Source organism: Pelobates fuscus, chromosome 2, assembly GCF_036172605.1.
Source record: "Pelobates fuscus isolate aPelFus1 chromosome 2, aPelFus1.pri, whole genome shotgun sequence".
NCBI lineage: Eukaryota > Metazoa > Chordata > Amphibia > Anura > Pelobatidae > Pelobates > Pelobates fuscus.
In genome coordinates, this window is record NC_086318.1 from 267,455,072 (window position 1) to 267,475,939 (window position 20,868).

The 20,868-nt window shown below is 41.2% G+C and overlaps 1 protein-coding gene across 4 annotated transcripts in view; it reads left to right on the forward strand.

Annotated features, from left to right (window-relative positions):
• The window catches only part of LYST (lysosomal trafficking regulator), a 710,683-nt gene that overhangs the window by 655,125 nt on the left and 34,690 nt on the right, over positions 1–20,868 (forward strand). For all 4 annotated transcript variants that reach the window (XM_063443375.1, XM_063443377.1, XM_063443378.1 and 1 more), the window contains 3 exons: positions 1,398–1,537; positions 1,629–1,726; positions 16,886–17,042. In XM_063443375.1, coding sequence (XP_063299445.1) covers positions 1,398–1,537; positions 1,629–1,726; positions 16,886–17,042 — 395 coding nt within the window. The remainder of the gene's footprint in view (positions 1–1,397; positions 1,538–1,628; positions 1,727–16,885; positions 17,043–20,868) is intronic.

Below are 20,868 nucleotides of genomic sequence, written 5' to 3' on the forward strand. Positions count from 1 at the left end.
GATTTAGATACTGGACGTCTTCATGCAAATTCGCTATTGTCCGCAATTCGGACGGGAATTCCGTCCATTCAGTCGTCAGAAAGACGAATGAATGAATAGAAATTTCAAACAAACACACCGAATTTTGATGTTTGTTCGTTCATTCAGTTATTACAAGGAGGAAGCTACCGGCTCATAGCTCCCTCCTTGTAATATGTAAAAATAGAAGCATCAGAGAGCAGTGTTCCCCACCACTTTCTAAGCCCCCCATGTCCTCCCTCACTCTATAGGGGGCAATATGAAAATCCATAAAGCCTTTCGAACTTATAAAATAAAAAATAAAAACACGGGGAAAAAAATCCCGACGCTAAACAAATTATCGATTTTCACCCAGCGAGGGCACCACGTAGGCGGAGCTCCACAGGGCGGGCAAAGGCTAAATAGTGAGCCTTACCTGATCTGTAAAGCTCCAGATTTACCTATCAGAGCATTCTTATTGGTTGGCTTAAATACATTTACTTATCAGAGTCGAATTGCAGGGAGTGGGAGGGCTTTTTGTCTTTCCCCGCTCTGCTGAGCTCCATCTGCATGGGGCCCTTGCTGGGTGAAGATGGATTTTTTTTTTTTTTTTGCGCTCTGGTTTTTTTTTTTTTTTTTTTTTTTTAACGTTCTGGCTTTATGGATTTTCATTTGGCCTTTTTCAGGCCTGAAAAAAGAAGACTTCAAATGTACGTATTTTACATTTTTTTTATTTAAAGTTAGTTTTATTGTTGCCCCCCACACCCTCCCCCAGCTTTTTTTAGGGTGAAGGGGGTAGGTAGGGCTTTATTTTATTTTTTGGGGGAGGAGAGTGACTAGGGGCTTCGGGTTTAATTTAGCCTGTTGCCTATGGGTGGCGGCCTTGGGGAGGGGGGGCTGCCCGCCCGCCACTCATGGGTGGGCGCCGAGGGGAGGGGGACAATAGGTCCTCTCAGTTCTTGTCTTTTAGGGCCTCCACCCACTGCTCATGGGTGGGTACTGGGATGTAGTCCCTACTTTGTCTTAAAACTAGATCAGATAGGAAGAAAAGAAGAACAGATCCTGAGAGAGGAAGCAATTGGTAAAAGGTAAGTTCAGCATGACAGTGCCGCTTTAACTCCTAAATGGCATTCAGCAGTGAGACTTTAGAGGCATGATCTATACACAAAAACTGCTTCATTAAAAGCTACAGTTGTTTTGGTGACTATAGTGTTGCTTTACATTTCCATAAGAGAGCTGTATTATAGAAAGTCATTCAATCTTTACACATGGCTTTTATGGGTACATGATTTGTTATTGTTATGTAAAGCTAAGCTTTTAATAACAAATTATACAGTGTACAAAACCTGTTTAAAATTTTAGAATAGACTTATAATTGCTGTTTTTCATTCTCCTTATAGCCATTGGAAATTGAAGTTGAATCACAGGTGCATCTTTACGGGCATTCTGCGGAGGTAACCAGCTTGTTTGTTTGCAAACCCTACAGTATATTAATTAGTGTCAGCAAGGATGGAACATGCATCATATGGGATTTAAACAGGTATGAGATTCATGCAAATAGTATTGTTTAATGTATGCATTTACTGGATTGATTGCAAAGCTTTATTTCAGACCTACGATTTTCTTTGCAGGTTATTCTATGTGCAAAGTCTCACTGGGCACAAAAGCCCGGTTACAGCTGTCTCTGCCAGTGAAACAACTGGGGATATCGCCACAGTCTGTGATTCAGGTGCGTGCATTACAAAGGTACAATTTTGTAAATACATTTTAATCCTGGACATAATTAAACCCTTAAAGACCAAAACCTAGAGTTTGACGTGCCTCTTTTCTTACCAAGCACACACATTTGCACTTGCATACCTTTTATATAGAAATTTAGCTAATTATTTTTAGGACTGCATGAAACACCCTAAAGACACAATACCCTGGGGTGGCACCCATTAGCCTTTTTTCACTATAACCATTTAGCTTTACAATGCTTCTCAATGAGCTGTAATGCAACTTATTGAAAAGGGGGAAAGGCATGCATCTACTAGCACAGCACATCCGCCACATCCTTAAGCTCTGTGGCTGAGAGCTAGGGAGGTGTTCCTGCCCCCCAGTTGTAAATTATGTTTTATAAATATGACAGACTCCAGACACATAAAGCACTTCAGCAAGCAATGACAGCAGAATGCGTTGTGTGTGGAATGTTCCTTTAAAGTTCCCCCCTTTTTTTTTTTTTATTCTTTTTTTTTGTAAGACATGTGCAAAGGCATAACAATAAAGGTACAGCAGTGTTTTTTTCGTTACATATTCGGTCATAGGTATGCATTCCCTAGTTAGGGTTGGGATCAATTATACCAAGTTTTTTGGTGTAGAGTCCCTTAAGAGAAAGGGATGTATCCAGAAAGAGGGAGAGAGAGAAGATAAGAAGTAGTAGTGGGGGAGAAGGGGAGTATGGGGTTGGTATATCTGAGTTTATCTTGCCAGATGAGTGTATTGGGGGGGGGGGTGGTCAGTGCGGTACCTCAAGGGAGCGTCAGAAGTCCATGTCTGCTCCCTTGGACCTCTAATAGTCTCTAGGGAGGCGTAGTCGCCCTCATCTATTTCCCAAGGTACTGTTCTCCCAGGGATCCCAGACCTTATGAAATGTTTTAGTGGTAAAATTTACTCTTGTCGTAAGGTCGGCCATTAGATGGATCTCTCTAATTCTCGATAGAACTTCAGGTATGCGTGGGGTATCCTTTTTCAGCCAAGAGGCTGCTACCGCTTTTCTGGCTGCCAGGGTAATCTTATGGATTAGTTTTTGTTCTCTCCTGGTCCATCCGTCTATAGATATAGCTCTAGGGCCCTAGAGAATACCCGCCTCAGCAGGTTCCTAACTGAGTTCCAATATCGGACCATGAGTTGACACTCCCACCACATGTGCAAATATGTCCCCTTCATTCCGCAACCCCTCCAGCATTCATCAGTTGTGGTTTTGTGCATTCTGTATAGCTTCACAGGAGTTGTGTACCAGCGGAACATCATTTTAAAGGATTGTTTCTGAAGGGTTACGCACACAGAAGTGGTGTTGCTAGCTTCCCATATCTCCTGCCATTCAATCCCCTCTAGCTCCTCGCCCAGATTCTACTCCGGCTGGTCAGCGTATGTCAGCCTGCCCCTCCCCCGTCTCTGAGCAGAGTTGGGTGTACAGCACCATTATAAGACCCTTAGGCATGGTCTCTGTCAGGCATAAACGTTCGAAGAACGCCATTGGTTGAAGCGCTGCTGTATGGTTGTTTTGCTAAATCTTTTAGTTGAAGATATCTGAAAAAATCGGTAGGTGTGAGATACGTCCTTTGTTTGAGGTCGTCAAACTTGATTATCTCAGTGCCCTGATATAAGTGGCATATTCTTTGAAGGCCCGTTTGCTCCAGATTTCTGAAGTCTCTAGCGGCCATACCCGGAGGTAGGGCACGAGGGGGGAAGGTGAGGATGCCCATTTGCTTTTTTGTTGTGAGGAATCCCAGATTCTCCGTGAGTTGAGAATTGCAGGGCAAGTAACTCTGAGCAGGGGTCTATTTTCTTTCGGGAAAATAAGTGACTCCAAATCTACCCATTTCCTCTCATCTGGAAGAGAGTGCCACATCGCTACGTAGGAAGTCCCAGCCCGCCCCTCGTTTTTGTCCTATATAGAACCTGCCTGGATATTCTGTGTCGTTTATTTTGCCAAATAAAGTTCACTATCGCTTGTTGTAGTGGAATGAGGTGTGCCTTGGTAAGGCGAATAGGTAGTGCCTGAAACAGGAAGAGGATGCGTGGTAGAATGTTATTTTTTACGGAATTAATCCTTCCAATGCACGATATGGGCTTGTCGAGCCATTTGTCCAGATCTTTCGTTAGAGATTTCATTAAAGGAGTATAGTTATAGTTATATACCGTATTTATCGGCGTATAACACGCACCTCATTTTAAGAAGGAAATTCCAGGAAATTTCCCCCCCCTCCCATAGTATCCCCCCCCCTCCCTCATCCCATAGTGTCCCACCCCCCTCCCTCATCCCATAGTGTCCCCCCCTTTCCATAGTATTCTCCCCCCCATAGTATTCTCCACCCCCTCCCATAGTATTATCCACCCCCTCCCATAGTGTTCCTCCCCTCATCCCATAGTGTTCCCCCCCCTCATCCCATAGTGTCCCCTCCTTTCCATAGTATTCTCCCCCCCTTTCCATAGTATCCCCCCCCCATAGTATTCTTCCCCCTCCCATAGTATTCTCCACCCCCTCCCATAGTGTCCCCCCCTCATCCCATAGTGTCCCCCCCTTTCCATACTATGTTCCCCCCCTCATCCCATAGTGTTCTCCCCCCCTCCCATAGTGTCCCCCCTCCCCTTGTCCCATAGTGCACTTTCCCTTGTCCCATAATTACTTACCTGTCTTGAAGCGTGGGCCGGCTTCACAGCGCGCACCGCGGTACAGGAACTTCAATTTCCTGTGCACACTTCCTTTCAGTCCCGACGGAAACCGGAACCTGAAATTGAAGTTCCAGTACCGCGGTGCGCGCTGAACACCGGCCCACGCTTCAAGACAGGTAAGTAAATATGGTATATCGGCGTATAACACGCACCCATCATTTTCCCCCTATTTTCAGGAAGAAAAAGTGAGTGTTATACGCCGATAAATACGGTAATTTCTCAGGATCCGCTGTTATCCCGCTGGATCCCTAAGTTTTTGAGGGTGTTTTGTTCAATGCGGATATTATATCTATCTCTTATCAGTGCCGTGTATGCCATCGTCATTCCCACAGGGAGAGCGCTGGATTTAGTCATATTAGCTGTGTATCCGAGAACTCCATATAATCGCATAGGACCTCTCGTAAAGAGGCCATGGATTCTGTAGGGCTCATGAGCGTTAAAGGGACACTATAGTCACCTGAACAACTTTAGCTTAATGAAGCAGTTTTGGTGTATAGAACATGCCCCTGCAGCCTCACTGCCCAATCCTCTGCCATTTAGGAGTTAAATCCCTTTGCTTATGAACCCTAGTCACACCTCCCTGCATGTGACTTGCACAGCCTTCCATAAACACTTCCTGTAAAGAGAGCCCTATTTAGGCTTTCTTTATTGCAAGTTCTCTTTAATTAAGATTTCCTTATCCCCTGGTATGTTAATAGCTTGCTAGACCCTGCAAGAGCCTCCTGTATGTGATTAAAGTTCAATTTAGAGATTGAGATACAATTATTTGAAAGTGAAACCAGTTTTTTTTTTTTTTTCATGCAGGCTCTGTCAATCATAGCCAGGGGAGGTGTGGCTAGGGCTGCATAAACAGAAAAAAAGTGATTTAACTCCTAAATGACAGTGCATGGAGCAGTGAAATTGCAGGGGAATGATCTATACACTAAAACTGCTTTATTTAGCTAAAGTAATTTAGGTGACTATAGTGTTCCTTTAAGAGAACATCATCCGCATATGCCAACACCAGAAATTCCCTGCCCCCTATCTTAACCCTGTGTACTTGTGGATGTTGTCGAAGTGCTTGTAGTAGGGGTTCCAATGATAGTACAAATAGTAGCGGGGACAGTGGGTATCCCTGTCTAGTGCCGTTGTACAGTCGGAAAGGACAGAGGGGAACCCAAGAGATTTGTACTTGCGCTTGTACGTTGCTATACATGGCCTTAATTAGTGTGATGTATTCCTCCGGAATACATCATGAACAGGTATGGCCATTTGACCCTGTCGAAGACAATTTCCGCGTCAAGCGATACGACCAGCATAGGTGTATGTGTGGCTGCTTGTCTCCATATGAGATCTATGTATCTATGCGTATTTTCGAATAGATGTCTGCCGGGAATGACGCCAACCTGGTCAGCATCTATCAGGGCCAATAGGAAAGGGTTAAGTCGGGTCAGCTGGATCTTCGAGAGGATCTTCATATCGTGGTTAATAAGCGAAATGGAAAGTATTTTGCCAGTAATGGGTCTTGATCTGGTTTCAGTAGTAGTACTATGGTAACTAAGGACATGTCTTGGTCCGGTATGCCCCCCCCCCTCTCTACTATGGTAGCTAAGGGCATGTCTTGGTCCGGTGTGCTTCAGGAGGTAAGGTATGAGCTCTTCTCTGAATGTTTTGTAGTAACCTTCAGCTGTCAGGCCCTGGAGCTTTGTTCCCTTTTAATTCTGTGATGGCCTGATCTATCTCTTCACCTGTGATTTCGGCAGCTAGTATTGCTATCACCTCTGCCATACCTCCTCCTACTTGGTTTCCTATTGTTTTGATTTGATTATTATTATTATTATTATTATTATTGACATTTATATAGCGCCAACAGATTCCGTAGCGCTTTACAATATTTTGAGAGGGGGGGGGGGAATGTAACAATAAATAAGACAATTACAAGAAAACTTACAGGAATAATAGGTTGAAGAGGACCCTGCTCAAATGAGCTTACAGTCTATAGGAAGTGGGGTATTAGAAACATTAGGATAGGAAATATCAAGTAGGAGTGAAGCAGAGCTGGAGGAGAGAGCAAAGCACTATCCCATAGGGACAGGTATGTAAGGGAGAGATTACTCTGGGAGGCCATACGCTTTCCTGAAGAGATGGGATTTAAGGTCCTTCTTAAATGATTGAAGACTAGGGGAGAGTCTGATGGCAGTAGGCAAGTTATTCCATAGGAGAGGAGCCGCCCGTGAGAAGTCCTGCAAGCGTGAGTTGGCCGTACGGGTGCGAGCAGCGGTCAGGAGGTGGTCGCGGGCAGAGCGGAGGGTACGAGGAGGGGCATACCTCTGGATCAGTGAAGAGATATAAGAGGGGCTGGAATTGTTCAGTGCTTTAAATGTATGGGTTAGCACTTTGAATTGACTCCTATAGGATACAGGGAGCCAATGTAAGGACTGGCAGAGGGGCGAGGTGTGAGAGGACCGACTGGATAGGAAAATCAGTCTAGCTGCAGCATTCATTACAGACTGTAGCGGGGCAGTACGGCTTTTGGGGAGACCAATCAGGAGAGGGTTACAGTAATCCATGCGGGAAATTACTAGAGCATGGACAAGCTCCTTGGTAGCATCTTGCGTAAGAAAGGGGCGGATGCGGGCTATGTTTTTGAGTTGGAACCTACAGGACTTGGCAACAAACTGGATGTGAGACTCAAAGGTGAGACCAGAGTCAAGTATGACGCCAAGACAGCGCGCTTGTAGGGATGGACTTATGTGGATATCACTGACTTGAAGGGAGAGTGAGAGAGGAGGATCAGTATTAGGAGGAGGAAAGACAAGGAGTTCAGTTTTAGAGAGGTTAAGTTTGAGAAAGCGTGACGACATCCAGTCAGAGATGGAAGAGAGGCAAGCAGTGACACGTTGCAGGACGGCCGGGGAGAGGTCCGGTGAGGAGAGGTATATCTGAGTGTCATCAGCGTACAGGTGGTAGTTGAATCCAAAAGAGGCAATACGTTTTCCAAGAGAGGCAGTATAAAGAGAAAATAGAAGGGGACCAAGGACAGAGCCTTGGGGAACTCCAACCGAGACAGGGCGAGGGGAGGAGGTATCCTTGGAAAAGGAGACACTGAATGAGCGTTGGGAGAGATAGGAGGAAAACCAAGAGAGGACAGAGTCACAGAGACCGAGTGATTGAAGAGTTTGAAGGAGGAGAGAATGATCAACTGTGTCAAAGGCAGCAGAGAGGTCAAGGAGAATTAATATGGAGTAGTGACCTTTGGATTTAGCGGAGATTAGGTCATTAGTCACTTTGATAAGAGCGGTCTCAGTAGAGTGGAGAGGGCGGAAGCCAGACTGAAGAGGGTCAAGGAGAGAGTTGGAATTAAGGAAGTGAGACACACGGGTAAAGACAAGTCTTTCCAAAAGCTTTGATGAGTAAGGGAGCAGGGATATGGGACGATAGTTCGAGGGGAAGGACGGGTCAAGAGATGGTTTTTTCAGGATAGGTATTACAGTGGCATGTTTAAGGTCAGCAGGAACAGTGCCAGAAGAGAGAGAGCAGTTTTGATAATTTTGGATAAGGTTTTTGAAATTATCTAATATTTTGGGATACGTTTTTAATACACGGTTCGACAAATCGCATATGCCAGGTTACTATGGTGACTAGAATTTCTTCCCTGGTGCCTGGGATTTGTCAGTCTTTTAGCTAAAGCGGCCAGCTGAGCAAAAAATGGAGCCGGCCACCTGCCCTGCAAAGCATGGAGGCGGCTGGCTCAGGGAGCATTGTAGCCATTCAGCCATCCTGGGTATCCATGGATGTAGCTGGCTGAGGCTGCGCGCTAGGGAGCAGTGATCTTCCTGCAGCTCCTCTTTGCTTCATTGCGCTGTTTAGTAATGCCGGGAGCCAAAATATGACATTACTCTGCATCACTTCAGGGAGCAGAGAGGAGCTGCAAATACTTTACTGCTCCCTCGCACGGAGGAAGAGAGTGCAAGCCCACTGGACCCGAGGGAAAGATTCTCACTCAGCTCTCCCAAAGGTCTGGGCGGATTAGAATTAAAAATCTACATTTGTGACTGTGTCCGAAAATGCGTGTTTCTGTCAGTGTATATGTGTCTGTCAGTGTGGATATGCCTCTGTCATTGTGTGTGTGCATGTACATGTTCTCTAAGGGTAACATCCAGCACCACCATGGCAGGGACAGACTGGGTATGCAAAGCAGCCCTTGGAAAAAAAATGATTGCCAGCCCCAAAAGTAATTGTGTGTGTGTGTGTGTGTATATATATTTGATATATATGGAAAACAAAATGTCCTCTTGTTGTGGTAGTTTTTCTTCTTTTATATATGGTCTCCTCCTTTACTGTGTTGATTCCCTTTATGTATTTAAATGTTTCTGTCATATCCCCCTGTCTCGTCTTTCCTCCAAGCTATACATGTTAAGTTCCTTTAACCTTTCCTTGTAAGTTTAATCCTGCAATCCATGAACTAACTGAGTAGCCCTTCTCTGAACTCTCTCTAAAGTATCAATATGCTTCTGGAGATACGGTCTCCAGTACTCCAAGTGAGGTCTCACCAGTGTTCTGTACAATGGCATGAGCACGTCCCTCTTTCTACTGCTAATACCTCTCCCTATACAACCAAGCATTCTGCTAGCATTCCCTGCTGCTCTATTACATTGTCTGACTACCTTTAAATCATCAGAAATAATCACCCCTAAATCGATTTCCTCAGATGTTGAGGTTAGGACTCTATCGAATAGTCTGTACTCTGCCCTTTGGTTTTTACGCCCAAGATGCATTATCTTGCACTTATCCACATTAAATGTCAGTTGCCACAACTCTGACCATTTTCCTAGTTTACCTAAATCATTTGCCATTTGGCTTATCCCTCCTGGAACATCAACCCTGTTACATATCTTAGTATCATCAGCAAAAAGACATACCTTACCATCAAGACCTTCTGCAATATCACTAATAAAAATATTAAAGAGAATGGGTCCAAGTACAGATCCCTGAGGTACCCTACTGGTGACAAGCCCATGCTTTGAATATACTCCATTGACTACAACCCTCTGTTGCCTGTCACTCAGCCACTGCCTTACCCATTCAACAATATTGGAATCCAAACTTAAAGATTGCAGTTTATTGATAAGTATTCTATGTACAACAGTGTCAAAAGTCTTACTGAAATCTAGGTAAGCAATGTCTACTGCACCTCCCTGATCTATTATTTTAGTTACCCAATCAAAAAAATCAATAAGATTAGTTTGGCATAATCTCCCTGAAGTAAACTCATGTTGTCTCTGATCTTGAAATCCATGTGTTTTTAGATGTTCAACAATCTGATCCTTTAACATGGTTTCCATTACTTTCACCAGTACTGAAGTAAGGCTTACTGGCCTATAGTTACCCGACTCCTCCCTACTACCTTCCTTGTAAATGGGCACAACATTCGCTAACTTCCAATCTTCTTGGACGACTCATGTTAACAATGATTGGTTAAATAAATCTGTTAATGGTTTTGCTAGTACACCACTAAGCTCTTTTAATAACTTTGGGTGTATTCCATCAGGTCCCATTGACTTATGTGTCTTTGCTTTTGACAGTTGAAATAGAACCTCTTCCTCTGTAAACTCACATGTAACAAATTACTAATTTGTCCTTTTTCCTAACGGAGGCCCCTTTCCTTCATTTTCACCTGTAAATACTGAGCAAAAATATTAATTGAGGCAGTCAGCTAGACCTTTATCTTCTTCTACATACCTTCCTTCTTTTGTTTTTAATCTAACTAATCCTTGTTTTACTTTCCTTTTCTCATTTATGTATCTAAAAATGTTTTGTCCCCTTTTTTTTTTTTTACTGACTTTGCTATTTTCTCTTCTGTGTGTGATTTGGAAGCTCTTATAACTTGCTTAGACTCTTTCTGCCTAATCTTATAGATAATTCTGTCTTCCTCACTCTGTTTTTTTTTTTTTTTTTTTTATAATTACTAAATGCTAACATTTAGATTTTTACTATTTTGGCCACATCTGCAGAGTACCACAGTGGGTTTCTTGAATTTTTTGCTTTTACTGACAAGCATAATGCAATTTTCTGTTGACTTCAGCAGTGCAACTTTTAAATAATCCCATTTCTCTTGGACTCCATTTAAGTTGCTCCAGTCTGATAATAACTCAATTACACATATTCTAATTTAAGAAAAGTCTATTTTTTTTTAAAGTCTAAAACTTTTGTTTTTGTGTGGTGTGACTCAGTCACTGTTCTTATATTAAACCACACTTACTGATGATCACTGGATCCTAAACTTTCACATACAGTAATATCTGATACCAAATCTCCATTTGTTAACACTAAATCTAGTATGACCTCCTGACGAGTTGGCTCCTCAATGACTTGTTTTAGAGACAATCCCAGTAGGGAGTTTAGAATATGTGTGCTCCTGGCACAAGCAGATCTTTTGGTTTTTCAATTCACATCAGGAAGATTAAAGTCACCCATGATGATAACTTCCCCATTCATTGTCATTTTAGCTATTTCATCAACCAGTAGATTATCTAACTCATCTATTTGTCCTGGGGGCTTATACATCACACCTACATGAGTTACTGTGTGATTACCAAATTCTAACGTAACCCAAAGGGACTCTATGTTCGCCTCACTAACCTTTATTAGGCTAGATTTTATGCTATCACATACAGGGCCACCCCTCCCCCTTTCTTGCCTTCCCTGTCTTTTCTAAATAAAGATTACCCTGGTATTGCTATGTCCCAGTCATTTTCTCATAATACCATGTTTCAGTAACAGCGACTAAATCTACATTATCAGTTGCCATTATTGCCACAGGTTCATGGATCTTATTCCCTAAACTGCGAGCATTTGTATACATGACTCTAAGCTTATCATTTTTTAACACACTTGCTACAGGCACCTTCTATCCTTGTTTTGGGGGGGCAATTGGATTGATGTTTTATCACCCTTTTGCCCCTCCCCTAGTTTAAATACATCCAAGCAAAACCTCTGAACTGCTCACTGAGAACCTTTGTTCTCTTTTGAGAAAGATGCAAACCATCTTTTTTGTACAGTCTATTTCCATTCCAAACAGAGCTACCATGAGAAATAAAGCCAAAACCTTGCTCCTGACACCATTCACCAAGCCACAAGTTACAGTCCCTAATACGCATCCGCCTGTCATTCTGAGTGTTATGCAGAGGCAGAACTTCAGAAAATGACAGTGTATCATTGGCAAAAACACTAAAAACTTCCTTTACCTCTGAAACCTCATTGCAAGCCAAGTCATTTGTCCCTAAATGGACAAGTACATCCAATTCCCCTTCCTGCTTTGCTCGCTTAACAATATTACAAATATGTCTCCTGTCTCTGTGAGCAGTAGCTCCGGGAAGACCCCTCACAAGACCACCATTGTCCATCTCCACACCTCTTATGATAGAATCCCCCAACAACAACTGCTTTCTATTAATGCACTTAAAACAACTGATGTTAGAGAAGGGGAGGGAGGGGGGTGAGTAGGGTGTCATAAATATAAGTAGATGTGCCTGAAAGGGAAAGGTGCAGGTTGGCTGAGAATAGCCAGAAAATGTAAATAAACAGAGGAGTCAATAAACTAGTTGAAAAGAAAAAAGAAAACAGCAGAGCAGGTCATGCAAGTATATAGCTGCATATATGTATGTATATAAAACAGATACAATTTGTATCTTGTAATACCTTTTTTATTAAACTAACAGAATTTTTTAATGACGAGCTTTCTTCAGACTTGACAAAGGGAGGTTCTCCCTAAAGCTTGTCAGTAAAAAATTATGTTAGTCCAATAAGAAAGGTATTACAAGATACAAAGTGTGTCTGGTTTTTGCATCTACATAACTGGACTAATATGGCTACAATCTCTATTTGAACACTATGTAAATAAATTGATCCAGTAAAGGTGAAACGAGAATATTGAAAAATAACTATATAAGACATTAAGATGTGTGGTTATAAAAAGTTTTGCTCTGCTGTTTTCTTGTTAGTTTTTTTTTTTCTTTTTAACTAGCTTATTGACGCTCCTCTGTTTATTACTTTTTCTGGCTATTCTCAGCCAACCTGCATCTTTCACTTTCAGGCACATCTTCTGCTATTTATGACACCCCACCCACCCCCTCCCTCCCCTTCTCTAACATCAGTTGTTTTAAGTGTTAAACTCGATCAGATTGATCAATATTGAGCTGGTCTTTGAAATATTATTTTAGTCTAATAAAAAAGGTATCATTGCATACTGCAATATTCTGGTATTTTGGCATCTTGTCTACTGGACTAATACGGCTAATCCAATCTACACTATAATTTATGAAGGCAGAGAGATGGCAGATCTTGAACATAGATTCCTAAAAATATAGCACACCAAACCATACAAATATTATCACTATTTCGATGATATCTTCATAATTTGGACTGAAAGCGAAGAAAAACTGATACAGTTCCATGACTCTCTTAACTCATTCCATCCATCAATCAAACTAAAAATGGAATATTCCACTAGATCTATTAATTTTCTGGACACCACTGTGACATGTAACACTGGCACAATCCACACTTCGGTTTATAGAAAATCCACACAGGTGCAGTTACCTTGACAGCTCCAGCTTCCACCCCTCCCATACTAAACAGGGTATAGTCTACAACCAAGCCACTAGGTACCATCGCATATGCTCTGATCCTAATCATTGTAATTCCCATCTAAATGTACTCTCCCAATCTATGAGATAGAAAGGCTTGTAGCAAAGACTATTACCAAACAAATCAAAACTACTGTAAAAACTCCACGCACATGCCTGCTACAGTACAGAGAAAAAAAATATCTACACGCGTGCCACTTGTGGTCACTTACAACCCAGCTCTTGAGGAAATACGTAAAATCATTAATGACCAACAACCAATGTTAACAGAAGATGAGACTCTGAAAAATATTTTCTCTGAAACACCCATTTTGGCTTTCAGACAACCACCAAACCTCCAACAAAAATTAATCAACAAGAAGCTACCCACTGATGGGAAGAATAAAGAAAACGGGTCAATGCAAAAAACCTCGCTGCAAACTGTGTCAGCACATATGCACAGGCAACACAGCCACACACAACAATAAAACCTACAGCATTAAAGGTTCATACTCCTGCACATCCAGCAATGTGGTATACATGATTCAATGCACCAAATGCCACCTAGGATGCTACATTGGGGAAACCACGCAGCAATTATATGGCAGAATGAATATGCACAGACACTCCATTAAACACCACAAAGAAGAATTCTATTGCACTCCTGTGGGACACCATTTTACCCAGTCTGGCCACCCAATAAAGGACCTAAAAATCAAAGTACTGAAAGGTGGTTTTAAAGAAAAAGAAAAGAAAAACTTAACAGCAAGAATAGAGGACTAAATATTGATATGGGTTTCCTATCCCACTACCAACAGTTTACATCAGGGGTTCCCAACCTGTGGAATGTGTACCCCTGGAGTACGCGGAAAAGAAATCGTAATGGCGGCTGTGGTAAACTTAGCCACTTAAGATTACTTGCTGTATAAGGGTTGCCCTATAGACGTTATTGTGATGCTTTGTGTATGTGTATTTTGAATCTGGGTTAGAGAGCATTCGTATGCTAGCGGCACGAAAGCCGCTAGCATTCATATGGTAGTTTCACGAACAGTGAATTTCGACACTATTCGTGAAACGAATAAAGAACCGAATGGGAGACCACACAAAGGGGGTCGTGTGTCTCCCATTAGGGCTTACAACATTGTATCCATCCTTCCTTAATGTGTTTTCCGGGTGGCCGCCGTTCGTGTACCGAACACATGGAGGTGGCCATCTTTGATCCCTCAAGCCCAGCGGTGTTTGGTCGTCGAGTGCCTGGAACTAAAATCGGTTACTCGACGGCCGAACACCGCTGGCCTTACAGACCTTACAGGCCTTACAGACCGTGCAAATAATTATTTCGGCAGATTAAAGCGCTCCGTCTGGTCGTTCATTATAAGGCTTATTCATGTAACAAGGTAATTTTAATGGCATTCGTCTAAATGTGCATGGATCTAAGCGGTACCTCACCAGATAGTGCTCTCAGATTCCAGCTATGCAGCAACAGGTCATTCAGCTCATTCACACGAATATTGTAACTATTACAGATTTTAATGTAAAAGTGTAACTTTGGCTGTACAGAGAGATAAGATGATTAACAGTGTATTCTTATCTCTCATCTCGCCTGTACAGCAATGGATGCTGGGAAGCTGCCCTGTAAGTTTGTAAGTTTCCCACGTAGTCCCCTTCTGTAAAACCCCTGCAAAGCCACTTTGAAAACCCCTTGCATGGGGAACTGCATAAATACTGTGACCTGTGAATAAAATCTCAGTTGACTACCAGACTATGTGTGGTCTAGTTCTTGGGAGGAAGGGATTACTGTAACGCTACCTGGAGTATTGAATGCTGTTCACCTGGATTATTGTATGCTGTTCCTGTCTACCAGCAGAAATATTGTGGATTGTACTACCTCTCTGCTACAGCGGCGTGTTGCACAAGTTGTGAACCTGAGTAAATGTCCATCAGGTGGCCCATGCACTCAGGGCCACCTGGTGGACATGTGCTGGAGAACTAGGAGGAAATCTTCAGCCCCCTCTAACTTCCTCCCAGCTGAAACACACTCTGCCGCGAAGGAGGGGACGGAAACCGCAAACTAATAGTGCCTACCTCCACCCGCCCTTGCCTACATAATCCTGTCTCTGCCACTATAAATCTGCCCTTGATTTGCATAACTCTGCCTTTGTTGGTATAGCTCTGCCCCCTTCAGCTGTCAGGAGAGGAGCATTCTCTGAACTCCCATCAACCCCTGCCAGCAGAAGCCACCCTCCTGCTGCCATAAGTTAGAAACTGGAGGGTGGCTAAAATGTTCACCTTTATGTGTGTTTTGGATGTCTGTTTCTGTATGTATGTAGTATTTGTATGTGTGTGTATCTGTCTGTACTGCTGTATGTTTATCAGTGTGTGTCTGTAAATCTGTATGTGTATCTGTGTGCGTGTATCTGCATGTGTATCAGTATGTCTAAGTGTGTCTGTACATCTGTACATCTGTATGTGTGTCAGTGTGTATCTATCTGTATGTCTGTATGTATATGTTTGCCTGTATCTGTGTCAGTGTTTGTATCTGCATGTGTGTATCAGTGTGTCTGTACATCTGTATGTGTGTGTATCTGTCTGTACATTTGAATGCATCCGTGTGTATCGGTGTGCCTGTATCTGTATGTTTCGGTGTTCACATCTGTGTGTCTGTACATCTATATGTGTGTCAGGGTGTGTATCTGTATGTATGTCATTGTGTGTATCTGTCTCTGTATCTGGATGTCAGTGTGTTTATCTGTCTGTCCCTCTGTATGTGTACCTGTCTGTACATATGTATGTGTATCTGTGTGTTTGTATCTGCATGTGTATCAGTGTGTGTATAAGTGTGTTTGTACATCTGTATGTGTGTATTTGTCTGTACATCTGTATGCGTCAGTGTGTATTCGTGTGTACATTTGTATGCATCAGTATGTGTATCTGTGTGCCTGTATATTTGTCAGTGTTCACATATGTGTATCTGTGTTCCAGCATGTGTCTGTGCATCTGTATGTGTGTCAGTGTTCACATTTGTCTGTACTTCTGTATGTGTGTCAGTGTGTGTATCTCACTGTATGCCTGTATGTGTCAGTATGCATATCTGTGCCAGTGTTTGTAAATGTGTATCTGCATGTGTGTCTATCAATGTGTCTGTGCAACTGTATGTGTGCCAGTGTTTACATCTGTGTGTCTGTGTATCTGCATGTGTGCATCTGTCTGTACATCTGTACGTGTGTCAGTGTGTACATGTCTGTACATGTGTATGTCAGTATGTGTATCTGTGTGCCTTTATCTGTATGTGTGTCAGCATTTGCATCTGTGTGTCCGTGTGTCAGCATGTATGTCAGTGTCTGTACAATTGTATTTGTCAATGCGTGTATCTGTATGTATGTCAGTGAGTGCATCTGTCTGTACATCTATATGTGTGTATCTGTCTGTTCATTGACTACTGACAAAATAAAAACTCTCAAATTGAAAAAAAATATCAACAATATATCTTTTTATATATATATATATATATATATATATGTTACAAATATTTTTTTCTAAATATTAAATAATTTGAAAAGCTTATCAAAAATATTAAACAGAGCCTATGTATTTTTGAGTAGTGTTTTTGTCATTATTTATAATTAATACAGAGATTGGGAAAATTTGGTGGTTTATATGCTTGTTACATGCAAACGTCCATGATAGGTATTCTGCAATATATTATTGAAAATAACTTTTAAAGTGCTAAAACTGATAAATATGCACTTTTAAAAATGTTATTGTATTTATATAGGTACGATTAATTAATTTGAGAATAAAATGGTTACTTGATTTCTAATTGTTACTTTTTAACCTCTTTTCAGTTGGAGGTGGCAGTGATCTGCGACTGTGGACTGTCAATGGTGACCTTATAGGGCATGTGCATTGTAGAGAAATCATCTGCTCTGTTGCTTTTTCTAACCAGCCTGAGGGAGTGTCTGTCAATGTGATAGCAGGGGGACTGGAAAATGGAATTGTACGGTAAGAATAATCTTAGCACTGGGCCCACATTTTCTTCAGGCATATGTCTACTATAAGGAGTCAGATATTTATTGCTGGTTCTTTTGTTTATCCTTCCAAATATAGAGCAAACAACAGAGAACTGGATTTGGGGGGTTAGGCTTACTTACTCGCAGTTGGGATATAAATTAAGTCTGTTTAGCACAAGAATTTTACTTCTAAACATTTGAAGCTCATTGTTAGACTGTAAAACACCTCAGGGTATGCCAACCCAGGTAACTGCAATTGATTTTTGCTAAAACCACAGGTATTTTCTGCTTTTTTTCTCAGGTAATTCTTCAGCACTGTGAATTAAGTCACACCACACAGATGTAGTATAAATAAGCATTCAAAGGTTTAGCCCCTTAAGGACGCTGGATGGACATTTTTCGTCATTGCAGCACTCTCCTTAAGGACGCTGGATGGAAAATTTCCGTTCAAAATGAAATTTACCCCTTGATTGCCACAATTGCGGCAATCGTGGGGTTAATCTTCCTGTAGTGTGTCTCCATATCGGAGGCACACTACCATGGGCAGTTTCACTGATTCAGCCCATGTGATCGGAGTCAGAGCGATCACACTTGCAGCAGTGAAACCCGATCTGTTTCCCTGCAGCTCCGTGTGAGCTGTGAACTGCAGAGAGACAGATCAGTGCTGATCTGTCTCTGGCTTTAAAAAAACAGTCACAAAATCCACCCACCCCCTCACCTCTTTCAAATAAAATTAACCCCTTCCCTGCCCTCTGATCTCTGCCTGCAGTGATCAAAATACAGATCACAGTATTTTGCTGTGATCTGATTTTTTTTTTTTTAACCCCTGAGGGTTAACTTTACTTTTTTTTTAATCCTCAGGGGTTTAATGTATTTAATTAATTCATTTAAATATTTTAAAATATTGGGGGATTTACGGTTTGGCTAGTTAGGGTTTAAAAGTTAAAAAAAACAATTAGAAGTGAAAACAACTTTTGAAAAGTTTAAACAAAGTTTTAAAATAGTAAAAGCTAAATAACACTTTTTAAAAGTTAAAAACTTTAAAAAAGTTTTAAAAATGTATAAAAAAAAGGGGGAAAATGCGTATTACCTCTACACTTGGTACAGGCTAGCGAAAAAATTATACCACGCTATGGTTTCAGATATGCCTTTTGAAACACCCTGGGGTGTCTTCTTTAGGAAATAGTATGCCTTTGTGAAGTCATTGGAAAACACAACCTATTAAAAAAATTTCAAAGTGGGGCATGGACCCAGCGTAAAAAATTCTAACTTAAATGGCTGTGTCTCAAATGTTGCCCCTTCAACGTTGTCATATACCTGGTAAAGGTACATACGGGGGTATTGCTGTACTCAGATGACATAGCGGAGCAACATATGATGTATTATACTGCTGTAGCACATGTAAGGTTTGCAAAATATATATATTACAAACTCATTGAGTATGTCAAAAAGGTATAAAAAATGCTTATTACCACTACACTTGGTATAAGCTAGTGGAAAAATTATTTCACGCTAAGGTTCAAAACACGTCTTTTGAAATACCCTAGGGTGTCTTCTTTAAGAAATTGTATGCCTTTATGGGGTAGCTGGAATAATTAACCTACAAAAAAACCTCCAAAGTGGGGTATGGACACAGCGTGAAAATGTAAAGTTTGGAAAAACTTAAATGGCTGTGTCTCAAATATGCCCCTTCAATGTCCGCATATACGCAACATATATGTAAAAAAATGTAATTTTTTTTTCTCACCACAAAATTTGAAATAAATTGGTGAAAAAATGGTGGCAAGTTAAGGTATAATATATGCCTAATAACATACCCTGGAGTCTCTGCTTTCTCAAATGGAAGGCCTGTGTGGGGTTATTTGAACAGTCAAATGGCTATAATGCCACAAAATAAGACATATGACCATCTATGAAAATTCCAACTATAGAAACTGAAATAGCATGGTCTCCTATATGGCTTTGTAGCTTCACAGAATAGGGGCAAATGGGGGTACCGTTTTACTCAGCAGATGTAGCTGAACACAATATGGGGTTCTGTACAGGGATAGCACACACTAGGTTTACGAAATACACATTACAAAAACCTTGTAATATGTGTATATGCCAAAATAGAGAAAAAATAAAATTTTACTCCATTATTATTGCCAAACTTGCGGGAAAAAAAACTTTTTATTTTGTTTTTTTCCACATTATTTTGCATTTTTTTGCTAATAAATTAGAATTTATATATGTATCTGTCACATCAAATTAAAGCCCTTTTTGTTGTCTAAAAAACGGTATATAATATGTGTTGGTACAATAAATGAGAGAGATGAAATTGCATTTGAACACAAACAGCAAAAAATTCTAAAATTGCTTGTGTCCTTAAGGGTATGTCCAGCTTCTGAAGCTGTGTCCTTAAGAGGTTAATGTGTAGTACATTGTGTATTTAAAACACAGTTGTCTAGGGGTGTATACATCAACGGCAACATTAACCAATCATGGGAATCGCTGAACCGAAAGTATAATTTTTCATATAACCGTTCGTAATGCTGTTAGTTTGTCTCCTGCTCACTGATGCAAGTGACAGTATGAGATCTAGAAACCCAATTAAGAATTGCAGTTGTTTTGTTTTATTTACCATCTGTTTGTTCAATTGCATTGTCCCACACTTTCCCTTAGTGACTGCACATTTATGTACACAGTTATTTTGTGCTTGTTTTTGTACAACCATTTTGATATATCAGTTAGTCATGACTTCTAGGTTACACTCTTTCACCTCTTCATGCTGTAAGATAGTAACCATTAAAGGGACACTGTAGTCACCCAGACAACTTCAGCTCATTGAAATGGTCTGGGTTCCAGGTCCCCCAGGTTTTAACCCTTTAGATGTAAACATAGCAGTTTTAGAGAAACTGCTATGTTTACATTGCAGGGTTAATCCAGCCTCTAGTGGCTGTCCTCCTGACAGCTGCTAGAGGCGCTTCTGCGACACTGGATGCGAAAATCGCATCCAGCGTGCAGAACGTCCGTAGGAAAGAATTGAGAAATGCTTTCCTATGGGCTGTTTGAATGCACACGCGGCTCTTGCCACGCATGTACATTCCGCTCCACTCGATAGCTGGTGTCGGCGGGGGAGGAGAGGTCACCAGTGCCGAGGGAGCCTGGCGCTGGATTAAGTTAAGTAGCTGAAGGGGTTTTAACCCCTTCAGCGCCAAGGGTGGGGGGCCCTGAGGGTGAGGGGTCCTAAGGATGATATAGTGTCAGGAAAACATACTATAGTGATCCTTTAATCTTCTAATACACTAGAAAAGTTAGTATTTTGGAGAAGTCCATTTATGTCCATGCATCTTATTATGCAGGTTTGCGGTCACTAAATATATTATTTATGCTGCATTTCATCAACAAATGTACTCTGTGATACACGTATTTTGTGCACAGCAGATAAATGACACCAGATATGTTTAAAACATATGAAAATATTTCAGGTGCATAGGTTTCAGTTGTTTGGGCAAATACGGTGAAATAAATATAGGGAAGTTCACTATTTTTACATTTGAAATTTTTAGCACCCGAATTTGCTAAAAATGTCAGTTCTTTCTGAATGGATTTTTTATTTTTTTTTGTCAATAGTATTTTGAGACAAAGGCATAACAAACAGCACTTCAATGGAACACAATGCATCATAAACAATGTCAGATTATAAGCAGGTCTAAGACATCTCTTTAGTCGCCTGGTGTTGAGCATGGCTATGCACACTGTCACATGTAGTTAAATCAAGCTTTATTTTAAAAATAAAATCAAAAGGAAATGCAGGATAAACATGCAGTAAGAAA